We start from the raw sequence: 19639 nt of genomic DNA, 5'->3' as shown, positions 1-19639 counted from the left end.
GTGGCAGAGATTGTCATTTTTCTAACATATTAATAGATTTCTTTTTTAGTCTCATATTCAATTTGCAAAGCGTTGAACTTCTAGTGATACAAGTGTTTTCATCCTCCAAATTAGATACAAAAAAAAGTAATTCTATTGCTTGTTAAACAACCGATAAATGCTACATGGGATCCCAAAGAAACTAGTTCTGAATAGTTCTGCAGCTCCTAAAATTAGGAAGCCCTGCGCACAATCCCTCCTTCCACTGTTTCAATTCCATCAATAATTTGAGCATGAGCAAAGGAAGTTAAGCCATCCTCGGATACTCTACACCCTTGGACCTTCTGTGGCTCACAACCTGCCACGCCATACACAATAGTCCACCGCGCCTGACGCAAGCGCAGACGTGGCTTCCCTGACCCCTAAATAAATTCCTTTGGAACAACGTTACGGACCATTAATCCAAACAGACGAGAAAGAACCGCAACAGCACAAAACTGCTCCAGGCCCCTTATGGCTGACGTGTCATTTGGAGCGGCGGTGCTCTGGACCAGTAGAAATACGACGCGTAATCGAGTGTTGTGTAGCCGGGTAACGTGCGCGAAGCATAACTAACCTACGCTCACAGTCCACCGTATCTCGGTGAAGCCTAACCTGCTATCCTGGTGTCTGGTGACAAGACCACACCCGTCTCTAGCATCTAGCCGTAGGATCTGTAGGCGGCCTCGTAAAGCACCGTCCAAAAGCGGCGGCCCTTTTCGCTCCGGGGCGCATTCGTCCGGACATCTGGACCGTTAGATTAACACGTCCAGTGCAATCAAAGAACAAATGTCTCCCCTGTTCCATTTTTTTGGTTTTCCAGAAATTTCCATTTCGTGCCATGGATCCAATACTTTTAGCCGGAGGCAGAGGCTGTTAATATTACATAACGGTTACGGTATCAAGGCATTATACTCCTGCTAGGGCGTTTGGCATGGGAGCTCCCACAAAGATAAGGATGATGTACGTAAAGATGAGGAGATTAATATATTCAGTTGTATCATGTAGATTGTATGCGGTAATAATTTAAAATTATTTTTACTTCTCAAAATATTAATTCATTGTTTAATCTGGTGATAGAAAATTCATTCTTGACATTAGATATTCAAGAACGCTAGAGGACATTGATTTTGAGTGAAATTTAGAGATAAAGATATCTCACACGGTGAAAAAAATTTGATATCTTAATGTATATAATATAGTATATTAATATTATATATATTATAGTTATGATATATATCAAATTATATTATATAATAAATTATATTTTTGTAATATTTTTATACTTTATATTTTTATTAAGAAATTATTTAATATATTGTTTCTGGTTGCCCAATCTTCTAGTCAAAATAAAATGATAGCATATTAAAGATGTAAATAAAAATATCTATTGTATAATAATAATTAATATATTTTATAGGATCAATATATATCTATGTTTATGAAATACATCAACAAGTAATATTATAAAATATCAACAATTTATTATAATATATTTAATATTATTATTTATTATAATATATTTTATATGATTACTAGATATATTTTATAATAAATTATTAAATATATTTTATGAAATATATTAAAAATAATTTTTATATTATATAATCAGTAATCTTTAATTCTCATATGAAATAATAAATAACCACTTGGATGCCAAGCTATTATCGGTGACGTCTCCTTCGTGATCTTCTTTGGTGATCAAATTTATCTACAGTTTTCTATCAAAAAAAAAAAAATGTCACCTATAATCTTATTTTATTAGGGTGATGGCATAATGAGGTCGTTCGCATAGAAATTCTACATGGACTATGTTTGTCTCAGAAATGGATGGGCTAGATCTATTTGCAGGGAAGAATAGCCAATGTAACACCCGTATAGGAAATTCTATGCACGCTCTCAGGTGGGTGCTTTGGCGACGTGGCGTAGTGTTTTGACAAATGTCTGGACCTGGTCCACCTAATCGGACCGAAAGCTTCGCCTCCGTATTAAAATGAAAAATTAAAAAAAAACAAAGCCGAGACGTATAAAAAGCGTACATATAGTCAGACCCGTAGAGGTAGCACAAATAGCAAAAAAAAAAAAAAAAAAAAAAAAAAAAAAAAAAAAAAAAAAAAAAAAAGTAAGATATGGAAAAGCCTCAAAGAGAGACAAATAGAGACAAAGAGAGGAAGAGAGAGAAACCGCTCGCTGGAATCTTCGAATCTCTCTCTTCCGAACGCCAGCAGGCGAAACACTGACTGAAGGGGAGAGCGTCACAGAGAGAGAAAGACGAAGAGAGGAAGCGTCAGAGAAGAACAGTTCCAATACTTCTCTCTCCAGAGTCCAGATTAGAAATCCCGCATCATTCCATAGTTAGTAGCCCTCCCCGTGCTGCTCTCACCCATTTATCCTCGGATTCTTCTCGTTCTTGGGGATTCCTTTCTCGCCCTCCGCTCTCGGGCCGCCCTAGAGTTCTGTGAGGTATAGCCTTTAGATCCACCATCGCCGTTGATTCCTGGATCCGGCGTTTCAGGAATTCTTTTTTTGATCTTATTAGATCGGTTTGGAACTCGTTTCTTCGTGCTTTGGATCCGGGAAATCGGAATCTAGAATGCAGTTTCTTGATTTCGAAGCGTTTTTGAACGGTTTTGGGAAATAGTCTTGAGTTACGAGATTCGGTGCGGTTTTAGTGGATCTTTGACAGGTTACTGGGATTTACCGAGGGTTTCGTTTTTGGGTGAGGATTTATTCGTGGATTCGAATGACGGTTGAGTCAATGCAGGCCGCGGGCCTCTCCTTTGAATCGATTTTGCGATTCCTTTGAACTGGATCTTGGATGTTCTGATGAGGTACCATCCATTCTCTTATCTAATCTTGGAATTATTGAGGTAACATTTAGATCTGACGTTCAAAAAAAGGAAGAAAAAAAGATTAGAAAATGGTATGTATATCTTTCTTTATTTACGGGCAATGATCAGCTATCGGAGTTTCCTTGTTTGCAGAGCCTCGTTTGGATCTTTGCTGCACCCTAGAACTCCTAGTGATACTGATATGTAAGACAGTTCTTTCTTTTTTCCCGGTTTTTAAATCAGAATACGAACATCAGGGGAAAGACGGTGTTTTTGTGATTCGGTTTGGATTTTTACTAACAGTGTCAGTTGCAGTTCTCATCTTTTCAAGTCTGAGATCTCACAAATGTCAGGTACGTTTATTTAGTTCTTCCTCCCTCCACTCTGTAGAACATACTGTAGAATAGTCCTATAAAAGCAGTGATTTGATTGTTTTATCTGAATTATTGATCGTGCATTGTGGCATTGCAGTCTGCGACGCAGAAGGATTCGAAGGACCGGTTAGTTGTGATGAGAGAAAGGAGAGGAGATCGGATGTGGAGATCTCGGAAGACGAAAGAAGGAGAACAAAGATCGGGTCTCTGAAGAAGAAGGCGTTGAATGCTTCCACTAAGTTTACTCATTCTCTTAAGAAACGAGGAAAACGGAAAGTCCATTTCAGGGTGCCTTCAGTTGCGATCGAGGACATAAGGGATGCTGAAGAAGAGCGCACAGTCTATGCTTTCCGGCAAGAACTTATTGCCAAGGATTTATTGCCTGATAGACATGATGACTATCACACACTGCTCAGGTTAGCGGTGATATTTAAGGTTTTCTTTGTGTTCTGTTTTCATAATTCAGTCATCTGCTGTACTGCAAGCTGTGTAATGTTAGTTATTATATCTTATAAATTTTTAAGTTCTAAGCATGCGTTTGAGCTATACCTATGGTGGCTAATTAATACGATCATTTCTTGCAGATTTCTTAAGGCTAGGAAATTTGACTTTGAGAAAACGACCCAGATGTGGGCTGAGATGCTTAGATGGAGAAAAGAGTTTGGATCAGACAAGATTTTGGAGGTGAAGCAACTATCACATACTGCAGAACACTCGTACATGCATTATGGAGACAGTTTTAGGATTTGGGAGGCATAGTGAGTCTTATCAGATAATGATAATGATAACAATAAGAATATGGAAGTCGAGTTTTTATAAAAGTATATGCATCTTTATTGTAAAATAGCATGAAAGTGAATAATCTATATGTGACCAGTTCACTGTGTGACAGATTTAACAGTCTAATGCTATCTTTGCCAATTATAAGAAGTTCTATTTTCTATTCGTTTTTAAATTTATCAGGGTATTATGGTTCATTTCGATCTGTCCTCTCTGAATGGTCTTTGAGGACGTATATTTCTCCTTAGAGGTAGAGTTAAGAACTTTTTTCTATAATGTGTTACTTTCACACATTTACATCCTTAGTTTTAGCTAATCTTCTTATATAGTGGGCTAATTCCAGTACATTTACATCCTCAATTTGCTTTCGTTCTCTTGAAGCCATTCATATAATCCTTATATGGCATAATAATGACAATCAAATGTACTGGATTCAAGGATTTTGACTTTGAAGAACTGGAGGAAGTCCTGTGCTATTATCCCCAAGGATACCATGGAGTGGACAGGCGGGGAAGGCCTGTATATATTGAGAGGCTTGGGAAAGTCGAGCCGAACAAGCTTGCTTACGTTACCACAGTTGAGCGCTACGTAAAATATCACGTACAGGAATTTGAGAAGGCACTGCATGAGAAATTTCCTGCTTGTTCAATTGCTGCCAAAAGACACATTGATTCAACAACTACGATACTGGATGTGCATGGTGTGGTAAGATGATATCTCTGGTTTTTTTTTTCTTTATTTTTTTAATTTATTTACTGTATAATTGATGCTAATATGGTTGCAAGGGTTTATCTCTTTTAAATGAGAAACAGAAATGATTTCCCATAGCTATTTTGCTTTCTGGTAATCTTCTTTTGTCACCGAGGAAGCCACTCTGATATAGGGTTGTATTGGTATTCAGGGATTGAAAAATTTCAGCAAGACAGCAAGAGACCTCTTGCACAATATGCAGAAAATAGATGGTGATTACTATCCTGAGGTATCTACTGTTTTATGCTAATATATTCTTTTCAAGTATCTCTTGTTGAGTATTCATAAGAGGGTTGCTCAACCATTCATTTATGCAGACACTACATCAAATGTTCATTGTTAATGCTGGTCATGGTTTCAAGCTGCTTTGGAACACTGTAAAGGGATTTCTTGACCCCAAAACTACAGCAAAGATACATGTAAAGATCCATGCTTCTAAAGTAAATATGTAGTTTTCTCCCTGATTTCTTCAGCCTTGATTCATTGCTTATTTAATATTCACAGGTACTGGGAACCAAATACCAGAGCAGGCTTCTTGAAGCTATTGATGCAAGGTTGGTTTGTTTTATCTTACCTTGCTCTGATGCTATCAATTTTTCACTTTTTATTCTCTAGCAGCTTTAAGTCAGATTTTCCCCCATTTTTTCCTTCAGCCAACTGCCAGACTTTGTGGGTGGCTCATGCACATGCTGTGATGAAGGTGGATGTCTTAGATCTAATAAAGGACCATGGAATGACCCTGTCATTATGAAGGTAGAACATGTCATGCAGTAAAAGGACAACCACATTATGTTATATCAGCTAACAATTTCTTTGTTTTACATTTTTCATCAAATACACAGTGCATTGATCAACCAAGAGAATGCACTGTGCTGATATGATTTATGATTTTTACCTGTAGCTTGTACATTGTATTGAAGCATCATTTGTGAGGGAAATTAGGCGAGTATCTGATGGAGAACAAAGAAATGCTTCCCGTCCTAGGGATAGGGACAGGCTACGTCCACTAAAGGCAAGATACAGAATTGTTCATGGTTTTTAGTATAGGTTGATTGTGTAGATCAATTATTCATCTTTCCTTTTGTAAACTGAATGGCAGGGAAGATGTAGTGACACATCAACAGCTGAATCAGGATCAGATGTTGACGATCTTGGTTCTCCTGTTATATCCAGAAGTGCTGAATACACTCGTTTGGCTCCAGTTCAAGAAGAAGTAAGTAGTGTGACTATATTTATGATCCTTGTTTTGTAACTTTTTGACTATGCATGAAGATGTGTTATAGTATGGTATGGCTCTGAAGTGCCAAGATGATATCTCCTATAATATTTATGCTTACAAATGAGATTTGAAGTGGATACCATATTAAGGTATATTATGATGCTTTCATCTTTACGATACATGACTTAATTTGATTCTGGACAGATATGGAGGCTATTGTAGGCTCCTTCATTATAATATCTTTCACACTAAAAAGAAAAAAGGAAAGAAAACAAACATCTATTTAGAAATTGGACTTATAAGTGAGTATGACTTAAAGTTCTATTTCACCTTATCATTTCATAAGTTCTTTTTAGAGCTCATATGTTTTTCAACAAACCAATTTGATATTCCTAGGAAGATTGCATTCTAAAGGATTTCCGGAATTTAAGTTGGAAGTTGAAGCAGGTCCTAGAGAAAAAGAAGACCAGATAATAAAACTTATTGATATACGCGATGGTGAATCTCAAAATATAATGTTGACGTACCAATATTATTTGCAGGAATTATAATATTCAGATATTGACACACTTATATTCTACCTCAGCCATTTCCTTATTGAATTCACATATACTATGACAATATATGAAGCAAAAGTCAGTCATTTCTTTGAGGGCCTGTTTGGATGCCAGAGGATTTTGTTGGCCTGATAAGATCTTCCTATGGCAGAACTTTATCTTGAAATTTGAAAATACAGTGAAGTGGAGCCAGTCGAATAGAATGGAGAAGTCATGGAACACCTAATCGCTATTATCTAGGGATAAGGTAAATCACCTCGAGAATGGAATCCATCATCCCTGAAAAACAAGGATTAGCTATAACCTGGCACTGTGATATCTTCGTGCCATCCCAACGTAGCCGTACTTCTAAAATGATCACAACCTGCCGGAAGATCTGATTAGACTGATGAGATCTTCTGGCATTGAAACAGCCCCTAAATCCTTAAATTATTCTGGTCGGTCATACTCAGTTCCCATTCTTGCTCATTCACTAACATGTAATTCACGACTGCATTTGGAAGTTGAATAAGGGGGAGTAAAATCCATTGAAGTTAGTTAGCCTACCCTTTTTGAGCCAAATGCTTGGGTAAACCATATTTTTGGAAGTGCAAAAAGTTATTTCTGAAAAGTTGGTACCCAACATTTTGCTTTCCAAACCCATTTACCCCACAACCCATGAATAAATTACTACACCATGTAGGATGGAGTAATTTATTCCAGAGAAAAGAGGACTAGGATTAAGTTAACCCATTTACACTGGGTCACTTATTCTGCTTCCAAATGGAGCCTTAAGGCTAAAAGAGGATGCTGGGTGGGGAGGGTGGAAATGTTCAATAAACAACTTAATACTATTTGCTTTATTTATGTTTTGTTGAATGCTGAATTTTGTTGTATCTATTGGAAATCATGACTTTCATTTTTCACTATTCTAGATTCTCTAAATTGTTGCTTTATCATATTTATATGCCCATTACCTTTTCCTTTTAGGGGCCGTAATAATGCCTCACTAATATATCCATGATATATCTCTCATGGGATTCAGATCTGGGGATGATGGGAGAAAAAGAAGGTAACAGAGGCCTGGTGATACAGAAATTCTTTTAAATTTTGGGATACTATCGAAAAGATGATTCTTTTGTCCATCTCGAAAAATCTTTGAACTATGGGATCAAAGGCCTTCCTATTCCTTTCTACTTCCTCTCCACCTGCCTCCTCCCTTCAGCTGGTCCGCACTGATGTTCCTGATATAATTGACATGACAACCATGATCCATCCATGGAGCCCATTATCTTTACAATCTGAACCACTATTGTCCTCTGTAGTTTGTTCTATGGGGTAAAGATGCTAATCATTATATTTCATTAAACTGACATTATGACATTAATGATATAATTGCCTGTCTATTCTGATCTTTTTGAGCAGTTGCAGTAATAGTTACTAATCATTATGATGGAGTATTTTTTTCATTCTTTCTAGTAGATGCTAAATATATCTTTTTTCATTATTGTTATATAGTTCAGGGCGACAGATTCTGCATCTTACTACAGTTGTATTGGTGACTTCATGATGGCTGATAAAGCTGTAGACTGCAGAAGGGGAGCAAGATCTGCTTGTAATGCATCTAAAGAACACAAGGATCATGGGCACGCCTTTGCCAATGGAACATCGCATTCACTGGGTACTGATAATTAGATCTACTCCTGCATAACTTGTTAGTCAGCACTGCTCTTTTGATTCCAAGTTCCTTTTGCTCTCCTCTGAAAGTTCACTTCTACTAGAAACAAAAATCTACTACCAGTGCAGATGATTGTTTCTGCAATTATGTTGCACTGGAGCCTAATAAGCAGCTTGTTTAAGTCTTAAGCTAGTGATTTTTTTTTGATTGTTGGGAACAAGGTTCACCATCTTGGTACCGGACCCTATACCGGTACCATCTTTTTACATTATTGATATGCAACATGGACCGGTACTATAGTGTTGGTCCAGTATGGTATGGTGCACCCCGTACCAGGCAGTACAAGGTGGTATGGTAAACACTGGTTGGGAACACTATAGACCATGATTTGCTCCACACATCTTTCGGTATCTGTACATGTAGATATTTTTGGGAACTTTCAGCCCATTATGAACTATTTGTGGCAGCCTGGTTTTGTTACAAGAGAAACTATATAGTCATGACAATTTTAGTGTTGGAATATAGCAGTTGATAATCTTTTAGAACTATTAGTGCTCAGAATGGCCCATGCTTGATTGAAGTATAGTGAATTCCAATGGTGATAAAATAAACATTGTGTAGGTATTTTCTGCCTTGAGAGTGTGGATGTGTTATTGTTCTGCTACTTGGTTTTTTCCCGACATATTGAAATTGTTAGCAAAGGTCCACAATTTGTCAAATTGCTTATTATTGCAATTGCTTAATTGTAGAAGGAATTGAATTACTTTTTAACTTTCTTGGTTCTTTATTGAGGTATTTACTTATGTTTATCTACTTATGGATCTCTGTCATCGTTGGCTGTTACATCTTCTGTTGGTACTAAGTTAATAGCATGTACATATAAATACACTTTATTCTGCCAGTTTGGGCCAGCTATACAAATCCTACTTTAATAATCTTTTCATAGCTGTGGTTGTCTTTAAAATGGAAGTTGCTCATCATTTCTCTCTACTACTATTTCCTAGTATTCGCGAATAAGCTTTCCGACCCTTTAGCCTGTTGATTCCTCATTGCAGATGTCCAAAGGCTTGCACATTAAAGTTGAGGCACAATGAGAGCATTGTCAAATATATTAAAAGAATATATTCAGGTCTGCATTGTGGGAAATTTTACATCCAAAAAGCAGTGACAAGAAAGTGACTACAATAAAATACCATGAGTTAAAATCTGTATTACAAATGCAACAAAGATCACTTCTTAGGGAGCTGCAGTAATATAAAATTTTCCCCTTTGGTGCCTTTGAGTTCTCATGTTGCTTTAAAACTGGCTAAAATGCTCATGCAGAATTACTATAATTTATGAAATTAGTGGTGATGGCAGTTTGCTTAGAAAATAGGTTGTTAAATATGTCTAGGTTAGATGTTTATTAGAATATTTTCCTGTAGACTATAAAGTGTCTCTTCTTTAGCTTTTGTGCTACTAAGATCCTTTGAATTTTCAAATGGGGATTTTTGATGGGTCCTTCACAATTTCAGGTAACTTGGTCTCTGATATGTGCAAACTCACCAAGGAAGATTCAGAGGAAGGAAATATAAGACATATTGCAAGAGTACTAGTTGCATTTTTGGTTAAACTGCTACCCTTCTTTCGTATCTTTGGTTGTAGACCAGAAAGGAGGTTGGAGAACATTTATCCATCAGATACATTGGTCCTTACACCAGATAACCATCCAAGTGTGGAACCTGTCAAGGAAGACCATGTCAGTCCTTGTTTAGAACGCCTTCAGAGGCTCGAATTGATGTTCAATGAACTCAGTAGCAAGCCTGCAGAGATTCCACAGGAAAAAGAGCGTGCACTCCTTGATTCTTGGGACAGGATAAAGTCCATTGAGTTTGACCTTGAGAAGACGAAGAAGGTAAGCTTTTATGTTATATGAAATGTTTTTGTGTTGTAAGGTGAGTCAAGCAGTATATTAAGTTAGAAGTATTAGCATATTAAAGTTGAGCTATATAATAAAAGGAAGTACTTAGTATTTTGAGTGTGATTCTTGATCTGGATTAACAATAACAGCAATATTTGATGCTTTTAATGAATATTGGTGCTGGCAACATCACTATTCTGAAGCTTCATTTCAGAGTGTTAGCTTTTATCTAACTTGGACACTGTTATCATACAGGGGATGCATCTCCATGATGTTGAATGGCATCATTCCCCTTTTTTTTTTGTTTTGTTTGCATTACTTCTTGAGGAAGTTTGTATTCTGTAAGCAATTGGCCCAAAATTGGCATATTTATGTATAGTAAACAAATTTTATCCAATTAATATCTCGTTTTATTGTTCATATTTCTCTGAGATATGCCTTTTTGATAGATTTTGATCACTTGTTCTTTCAGGTATTGCAGGCCACAGTGGTGAAGCAAATGGAGATTGCAGAAATGTTAGAAGCTGTACAGGAGTCCAATCTCAGGGTATGCTGGAAAAACCATTGATCATCAAACTCTTTAAGTTCATCCATGCCTTTGTGAATAACCTGAACTATAGATTTTTTTTTTTTTAAAACAAAGCTTTGGTGGATCTTAGCTCTTTTGATTAAATTAAAGCTAAACCTAAAATGAGCATTTGAATATATGATCTCTCTGATTTTGTAGATCGCGGAGAAATATTTTGTTACTGCAGGATATTTAATATATCATTTGATCCTGACTCTCATGAATTGGGTCATACTTGCCACGCTTCAAATTCTACATTTCTAAATACATCAGGTCCTTGTGACTAAGATTTTAAATCCTGTGGGATGAAGGTATCCTGATTTCTTCATAGAACAGGATGCTTCGCTATCCTATCCCAATAGCAGTGCATCTTGGTAAATATCCTCCGTTTCTTCCCCCCTCTTCTTTCCTTTCTTCTTTTTTTTTTTTTTTTGTTCTTTGTTCTTTTTTCTTTCTTTCCTTCTTTTCTTTTTTTTACTTATCTTTTTTTTTTTTCCTTTTTCTTTTTTTTCTTCTTTCTTCCTTTCTTTTTTTCGTTTTCTTCTTTGTTCCTTTGACTTTTAACTTTTCTTCATCTTTCCTTTCGTGCTCTCTTTTATCTTATCTTCTCTTCATACGGATGGGTTTTGGAGTTTGGAACCCATCTCGATCTCGTTTCCTTGGAGATGGGGTGGGACATAAAATCTTACTTATGGCACTAGAAATCATTTAATGATTGCACCATATCCTGCTGGGATGGAAAATCTTACTTGTGACACTTCAAATCATCTAATGATTGCACCATCATCCTATGCTAGCACTTAGCTTGTCTAGTTTATTTTATCAAATTGTGGAGATGTTTTTCTAAATTATAGATATACTTTCCACTAATTTAGGTCTCCAAAATTCAGTGAGACCAAATCTTCAGATCCTTTATTTTGTTTGTGCACATTGATAATATTCACCTCTTTATTTTATTTATTATTGAGTCTATGTTTCCGTTTACCTTGTCTACAACTGTTGTCAAATTTCAATCATGTTCTACACCATCATGGACCTAACTTGATGCATCTTGCTTGCATGGTTGTTTGCAGAGAAGGAAGTTTTGTTAAGACCTAAAGAGAAAGTAGCTATACATGGATGAGAAGCGTAGCGTTGGCATCAGATAGCATTGAAAGAATTTGCCATACAGTTTTCTCTCTCTCTCTCTTTTTTTTTTTGTTCTTTTTGGTCCATGATGATCATTGTCACGTTTGCGAACTGTTGTGAGCATGTTACCTGCAGCATCATGGAAAAGCCGAGATGGTGGATGAGGAAAAATAGGAAAAAGGAAAAACAAAGAGGAAAGTTCACGGTTAATGTATATGTGTTTCTTTGTCCACCAAAATCCTTCATCCACCAGTTTTGATGTGTCGTCGTGATGAGGGAAAAAAAAAAAAGAATTGATCTTATAGGATTTCCATGAAGTTCTTTGATTTCTTTGGGAGGCAGATGATTATATGATCATCTAGTTCTCATGTTCCCTGACATTGAGGAAGATGTATATTTAATTTAGCTTCAGGGAGGATTGTGCCACCATCCTGACATGTGTTCCTTGAGCGGGCTCATCCTATCTTATCATTCTTAAAGGTTTATGAGGCTTTAAGATGTTGCATATTACATGACGCTGAAGCATCTGGAGCCTGGAGCAGGCATCTTGTGCTCATCAATAGCAAAAGACAACTCCATTGGGATTGTAACTTTGCTAAACCATGTTGTAAATTTGCTAAACCATGTCTGAGTTAAAAAAAAGGGAAAAGGTTGGCGAATAAACCAAGACAACTTGTGATCTATATATTTTGTAGAATGGACAAGTAGTTCCTTTTTTTTTAACTTGATTTGGGAAGGACAATTACAGAATTTAGGTTGATCTTTTAAGGGTGGCGTACTGGGAGTGAATTATTGATTATTTGCATTGCAATCTTGATGGGTTGAATCAAAATGACCATCTCATAAATTGCAACCATGACTGATGGAGGTCCAGCACACGTTCTGATCCAATTAAAGATTTCCAATCACCATCACCAGTCAGCATATATCCTATACTTGCTGCGTTTCTTATTGCAATTGAAAGGGGGTTATAAATTGAAGCATGATTTACTGAGATGTTGATGGATGAAGATGGAGTTTGTATGGTGGTGGCAGTTGATGAAGGTGAGCATGCATAGAGGTGGCAGATAAAAGCCATGAAGAGCTGTCATCATGTTACAGCCTTACTAGCAGGTTGCTTGGTCTGCGGAAGTCCCTATTGCTCGACAATTTGGTGTTATTTGGGTTGCCTCTACCCTAACCTTAGTGCCCTTGATTTTAGAGTTACAACCATGCAAACACGTACTTTCCCGCAGTACCAACTGGCGCTACCAAGTGACATGTCGAAGCTGTCCTACTGACATACATGGATGGTTCATGTCCCCCAAAAAACACTTGAAAACCATAAGTGGGACTGTACCTAAAAGGGTCCAATTCATGCAGTCAAATATTTGGAAATCCACTTTGATTGTCCTCTTGCCCTGGAATAGGGTAGCCATAGCGCTCAAGTCGCATTAGCCTCTGCAACACTGTATAAATTAGTGACAAATTTTGATGAATAGCATGAAACCCCTTATGCCTTCTTTACATCAGAGGAACGCTTTTGTGCTTGGAAAAAATATTTAGGAGAATTTATCAAGGTGCAGGAAATTATGCATTCCTTTTCTAATGGTCCAAACACTAAAGCCCTTGTGGTAGTTAAAGTGGATATTGAATGGGCATATGATACGCTATGTATTCATGGCTCAAATTACGCATTCCTTTTCTAGTGCTTCAAAAACTAAAGCCCTTAGGTCTCCTCTGGTTTATGGGAAGTGAAAAAGGGGATGTGGCAATTTTTGAGAAGTGAAGAAAAATCTTTTTATTTGTTTAAAATTTTAAGAGGAGAGATAATGGAAAAAATAAAGATACTTTTCATGTTTTATGGAAAATAAAAATTCATGTGAGAAATGGATTTAGAGATTTCTCGTAGGATGAAAATTGATGATTTTTTTTTCTTTTCAAAAATATCCTTTTTACAATCTACGACTGAAATTTTATAAAATATTAATAAATAGTTAAAATGAAATATTGAAAAGTGATATATGCCAAGGTCTTTATTTTCTCATCCTTCTAAAATTAATATAATATTATATTAATATTATCTTAATATTAATATTAATATAATATAATATTTATTTTAATCTATACTATAATATTTATAATATAATGTTATTATTTTGATATTTATAGTAATATAATATTTTTATTAATATTATTATAATATTTATATTAATATATTAATTTTATATTAATATAATATAATATTTATATCTATATTGATAAATTTATTATATTAAAATATTAATATAATATTAATACATATATATTAGTATTATATTAATATAATAAATTATTATGATCTAATATTATATTATAATGTAATATTGTTATATTTATATTAATATAATATAATATTAGTTATTTAAAATTTGTACACTAAAAGATATGGTCTTATATTTATTAAGGATAAAATAGTTATTTTGTATAGATTTAAAAAAAAATGATTGCTCAATTAAATATAAACCATTCTCAAATAAATTATTTTTTTATGATTAAGTAAATATGTCAAAATTATATTTTTAGAAAATAATTTTTTTTAAAAAAAATTGATTTTTGAAAGAAATTTTTTTTTCATGAATCAAACGAATCTTTATGGTAAGTAGAGTGGATATTGAATGGGCATATCATAGGGTAGTTTATCTACACAATATCTTGCTTCACTTTGTATTCCATTGTAAGTTCGTGTCTTCGATTCTTGGGTGCATTACTAATCCTAATCTCTATGTGGTCATTAATGGAGATCCTTATGTTCAATTTGAATCTGTTGGGTGGATGTCTGGCCAGGACACCACCTCCCAAGATCCTTTCAGTACCACGCGATGCAGCAGGAAGAAAGAAGAAACAAAACAAAAGGAAAAACAATCAAAATACGTGGATCAGCCACAAAAGGGCTCACCTCCACGGGGCATGCAAACTTCACTATGAAAAGAAAATTTTACAAGAGGAGACCTCACCCTCAACCCTTGTACACCCAATTCTCTCTCACATGAAGTTCCCCTCACAAAAGCTCTCTCTCTCTTGGAGACCCCCTGAACCCCTGAAGAGCCTGGCGACCGCTGTCCAGGAGCCTCCTGCTCCTTCTCTCACAGCGCCTCACGCCTCTCTCTCTCCTCTCGGTTCGTACGGCGGCGAGAAAACCGAACCCCACGTTCTCTCCTGTTCGTCTCAGGCCTTTTAAAGGCTTAAACAAGACTTAAAACATGTTAGAGAAGGATTAGGACTCCTTAATCAAGCCAAATCACGTCCCAGACCGTCCGATCAAGATCGGGAGCCACCTGGACCGTCCGATCGTGCTCCGGTCCACGAAATAGGGCCGTGGACCGCGAGAACCGCGTGGGAAACGCCCACGCGGTCCACAGGCCGGGCCGTGGACCACCCGGTCCACGGTGGACCGGGGCAAGGGCCAGCAGGCCGCTGGGTCGCGCGTCCCGCGCGGGCCTGGGTCGCGCGTCCCGCGCGGGCCTGGGCCTGGGACGCGCGTCCCGCGCAGGCCTGGGTCGCGCGTCCCGCGCGGGCCTGGGTCGCGCGTCCCGCGCGGGCCTGGGACGCGCATCCCGCGCGCCGTCGCCTGCGGCCGCGCTGCTGCCGTCCGCCGCCGGTCGCCGGCGGTCCTCCGCCGCCTCGATTTTCGTGCCATCTTCGAAAGCTCGTATCTTCTCCATCCGAGCTCCGATTCAGGTGATCTTGGTCTCGTTGGACTCCATTTTTCGCCGCGAACCTCGCTGTGGGCTCAATGTGGGCTGAATCTCGAGGCGTCAAATCCTAACAATCTCCACCTCGACTCGATATTCGGCCTCCTCCAAACTCCGAGAGCTTCTGGATCTCCTCGCCCCCATGCCCTGGGGCAATCGCCTGCTGATCATGGATGGGCAAACATGGGAGTCGAGCCAGGCTGCTCGATCCCATCTCCGTCGTATGCTGTGCTCCTCCTGACCTGAGACCTGCTCGGGGCATCATCCTGCGGCAATAGGAATCTTACCTTGCGACGTCGCCTCTCGTCCTCCCGAGTCTCCTGTCTCGTGCCCGATCCGCCTCCTGGAGCTCCACCTCGCTCTGGGCTCCACCTGGCTCCCGATGCTCCACCTCGCACTGGGCTCCCTTCCAGGTAATAATGTCCTCTGCTCCCCTTCTTCCCCTCCAGCACAATCCTATCGCCGCGTAGCACCCTCAGGATTCCTCCACCAGCTACCGTCCTGTAGCCTCTCGAATCCAGTCTGCTAAGTGAGATAAGATTCCGCCTGAAATCGGGTATGTATCGGACCTCCCCCAATCTCCTCACTGCACCGTCATGTGTCCTCCAGCTGACCGTCCCAATGCCTCTGATCGCACAGCTCGATCCATCCGGCAGATATACAGTGCTCTCACTGTTCTCCAGGGAGTCAAACTGCTCCTCTCTACAACACACATGATAGGGGCATGCAGAATCTAATATCCACTGCTGGGAAGAAGTAGATACCTCGTCAGATATCTCCAGGACATCTCCATCTGAATCGCTGCCGGCCGTCGCTACAGCAGCCACCGTCCGATTTTTCAATTGAGGGCAATCTCTAGCTAGATGCCCCAACTCCTCACACCGGTAACACCTGGTTTTGCTCAAGTCCCTCCTGGACTTAGACCGCCCTCGATGCGATCTCCTGTCGCTCCGTCTACCGCCTCCTGCACCTCCAGAAGCCACCAAAGCTGAGCTATCGACACCTGAGCTCGAAGCTGGGTTCTCCCTCCTGAGAACCTCGTTCTGGAGTATCGCCGCGGTGACCTCGTCCATCTTGATAGTGCTCTTCCCCACTAGAAGAGCAGTCACCAAGGACTCGTACGAAGAAGGAAGCGACGCCAGCAAAACCAGCGCCCTGGTCTTCTCCTCAACATTCTCGCCAACGCTGAGAAGGTCGGTGAGGATCTTCTGGAAGTGGCTCAGATGCTCCTGCACGCTCTGTCCCTCAGTCATCCGCAGTTGGTAAAACTGCCTCCAGAGGAAAAGAGTATTGGTGAGAGACTTCACCATGTACAACTCCTCGAGCTTCGACCACAGCACCGTCGGGGAAGTCTCGCTCAGCACATGGATCACCACCTCATCCGCCAGGTACATACGGATGGTACTCACCGCCTGCATCTGTAGCCGTTTCCAATCCCGCACCTCCATGGTGGTCGGTTTCTCATCGCACAAGAGAGCTTCGATCAACCCCTGTTGGATGAGCACGTCCTTCACCCTTGCCTGCCACAAGGAGAAATTGCTCTTACCATCAAACTTGTTGATCTCCATCCTGATTGTTCCTGTTTTCTCCATCTTCAGTCTTGCTCACCACCACTGCAATCTGTGTCCTTGTACCGCCTTGCTCTGATACCACTTGTTGGGTGGATGTCTGGCCAGGACACCACCTCCCAAGATCCTTTCAGTACCACGCGATGCAGCAGGAAGAAAGAAGAAACAAAACAAAAGGAAAAACAATCAAAATACGTGGATCAGCCACAAAAGGGCTCGCCTCCACGGGGCATGCAAACTTCACTATGAAAAGAAAATTTTACAAGAGGAGACCTCACCCTCAACCCTTGTACACCCAATTCTCTCTCACATGAAGTTCCCCTCACAAAAGCTCTCTCTCTCTTGGAGACCCCCTGAACCCCTGAAGAGCCTGGCGACCGCTGTCCAGGAGCCTCCTGCTCCTTCTCTCACAGCGCCTCACGCCTCTCTCTCTCCTCTCGGTTCGTACGGCGGCGAGAAAACCGAACCCCACGTTCTCTCCTGTTCGTCTCAGGCCTTTTAAAGGCTTAAACAAGACTTAAAACATGTTAGAGAAGGATTATGACTCCTTAATCAAGCCAAATCACGTCCCAGACCGTCCGATCAAGATCGGGAGCCACCTGGGCCGTCCGATCGCGCTCCGGTCCACGAAATAGGGCCGTGGACCGCGAGAACCACGTGGGAAACGCCCACGCGGTCCACAGGCCGGGCCGTGGACCACCCGGTCCACGGTGGACCGGGGCAAGGGCCAGCAGGCCGCTGGGTCGCGCGTCCCGCGCGGGCCTGGGTCGCGCGTCCCGCGCGGGCCTGGGCCTGGGACGCGCGTCCCGCGCAGGCCTGGGTCGCGCGTCCCGCGCGGGCCTGGGACGCGCATCCCGCGCGCCGTCGCCTGCGGCCGCGCTGCTGCCGTCCGCCGCCGGTCGCCGGCGGTCCTCCGCCGCCTCGATTTTCGTGCCATCTTCGAAAGCTCGTATCTTCTCCATCCGAGCTCCGATTCAGGTGATCTTGGTCTCGTTGGACTCCATTTTTCGCCGCGAACCTCGCTGTGGGCTCAATGTGGGCTGAATCTCAAGGCGTCAAATCCTAACAGAATCCAATATGGGGTCCGAACAAGGATGTCTTTTGTCCTCTTCCTTTTCATTCTGAGTGTCGACATGTTATCTACATATTTAAAAGTAGTTAGCACTGGATTGCCCCGAGGGTATCAGCCAACCGCCACTAGCCCTATACTTTTTCACTTGTTTTTTTGCAAATGATTGTTTCTTTGCTGCCAACGCTTCTAGAAGGAATTGCAAGATTTTTTTGAAAAAATCATGATGGATTACTATTCACAATCTGATTAGGAGTAAATCTAAACAAATATCACATCATGTTTAGCCCCTCAACGTTTTCTGATTTGCAGCACAGCATTGGTTCTATTCTGGTGATTCAGATAATTAAGTATGTTTGGAAGTATTTGGGTATCCCTAAATCTGGATCTAATCCTAATAGGCAAAGAGTTAGCTCCAATGTTATACTGAACTGAATCCTAGTCTTGAAGGGTGGAAAAGGAAGGCATTGTCCTGCTGGTAGAGTCACACTGACACAGATGTTTTGATTCTCGAATTTGATGATTAAACTCTACTGCAGTAACGATATTTTAGAGGAGATCCTACGGAAAAATAGCTCGATGCTAGAATAATAAAAAGCTTAATATTTTTTATTTGATTTTTTAAATATTTTTTAAATAGTAAAAAATAAAAATTCAAAATGCAAAGATCATTTTATTCAAAATTCCAATTATCTCTTCTCTCCCCCTACACACCTCGGAATGCACTATTCTTATAGAGAGGAATGCACTTTCACATCTTCTTAACCCGAAATAGCTGAGGAGAGGAAAGATTCTTTTTGGAGGGGACTTCCGAAAATAGATTCAGTGAAAATGGGGTGGGACCTGTAGCTTAGAGGATTAGAGTACGTGGCTACAAACTACGATGTCGGAGGTACGAATCCCTCCTCGCCCAGAACTTTCCAACAAGGGAAGGATCTTTCCTTTATTTGGAGGTAGAAAAATCATGATTGGGATAGCATCCACTACTATTGGAGATGGCCAGCCCATCAATGTCTTCTCTTGTTCATGGATATCTGGACTCGTTTGGTTAACGAGAAGTGGAAGGGGGAAGTACTTCCTGGGAAGTGAAGAAAGAGCTCCTCATTTGGTTGGAGTTTTAAGAAGAGAGAGAGTGAAAAAAAGCATCCATGTGAAGTCACTTTTCACATTTCATGGGAAGTGAAAATCCATGGGAGATGTGAGTTTTGGCACTTCCCGTGACACGAAAAGTGGTAGTACTTTTTTCTTTCCTAAAATATCCTTTTAAGATCTATAGCTAAAATTTAATAAAATATCAATGGATGGTTAGGATAAAATACTGAATAATAATATAATATTATATTAATATTATCATAATATTTATATAAATATAATATTAATATTTATTATATTTTAATATTATTTTAATATTTACATTAATATAATATTTTTATTAATATTAATATAATATTTATATTAATATAATATAATATTTATATCTATAGTAAATTTATTATATTAAAATATT

The 19639-nt window shown here is 39.5% G+C and overlaps 1 protein-coding gene across 4 annotated transcripts; it reads left to right on the top strand.

The window, feature by feature from the left end:
- The first annotated feature begins 2177 nt into the window (after positions 1-2177).
- Positions 2178-12550, top strand: LOC105050044 (phosphatidylinositol/phosphatidylcholine transfer protein SFH13). Of its 4 annotated transcripts, none has more exons than XM_029266094.2 (17): positions 2178-2481; positions 2783-2849; positions 3003-3053; positions 3165-3202; positions 3321-3639; positions 3808-3907; positions 4442-4708; positions 4905-4982; positions 5071-5172; positions 5258-5307; positions 5407-5506; positions 5655-5765; positions 5853-5966; positions 8027-8189; positions 9701-10080; positions 10559-10633; positions 11728-12550. In XM_029266094.2, the coding sequence occupies exons 2-17, from the start codon at positions 2845-2847 to the stop codon at positions 11743-11745; spliced, it is 1971 nt and encodes a 656-aa protein (XP_029121927.1). In that variant the 5' UTR covers positions 2178-2481; positions 2783-2844; the 3' UTR covers positions 11746-12550. The 4 variants fall into 4 exon arrangements, with proteins under 4 accessions (XP_029121927.1, XP_029121926.1, XP_010928204.1 ...); XM_029266093.2 differs by having other exon boundaries at positions 3153-3202; XM_010929902.4 differs by having other exon boundaries at positions 2178-2849.
- Positions 12551-19639: the final 7089 nt, after the last annotated feature.

The sequence above is a fragment of the Elaeis guineensis genome, chromosome 8 (assembly GCF_000442705.2).
Source record: "Elaeis guineensis isolate ETL-2024a chromosome 8, EG11, whole genome shotgun sequence".
NCBI classification, from domain to species: Eukaryota; Viridiplantae; Streptophyta; class Magnoliopsida; order Arecales; family Arecaceae; genus Elaeis; species Elaeis guineensis.
This window is presented reverse-complemented; position numbering and strand designations above follow the sequence as displayed.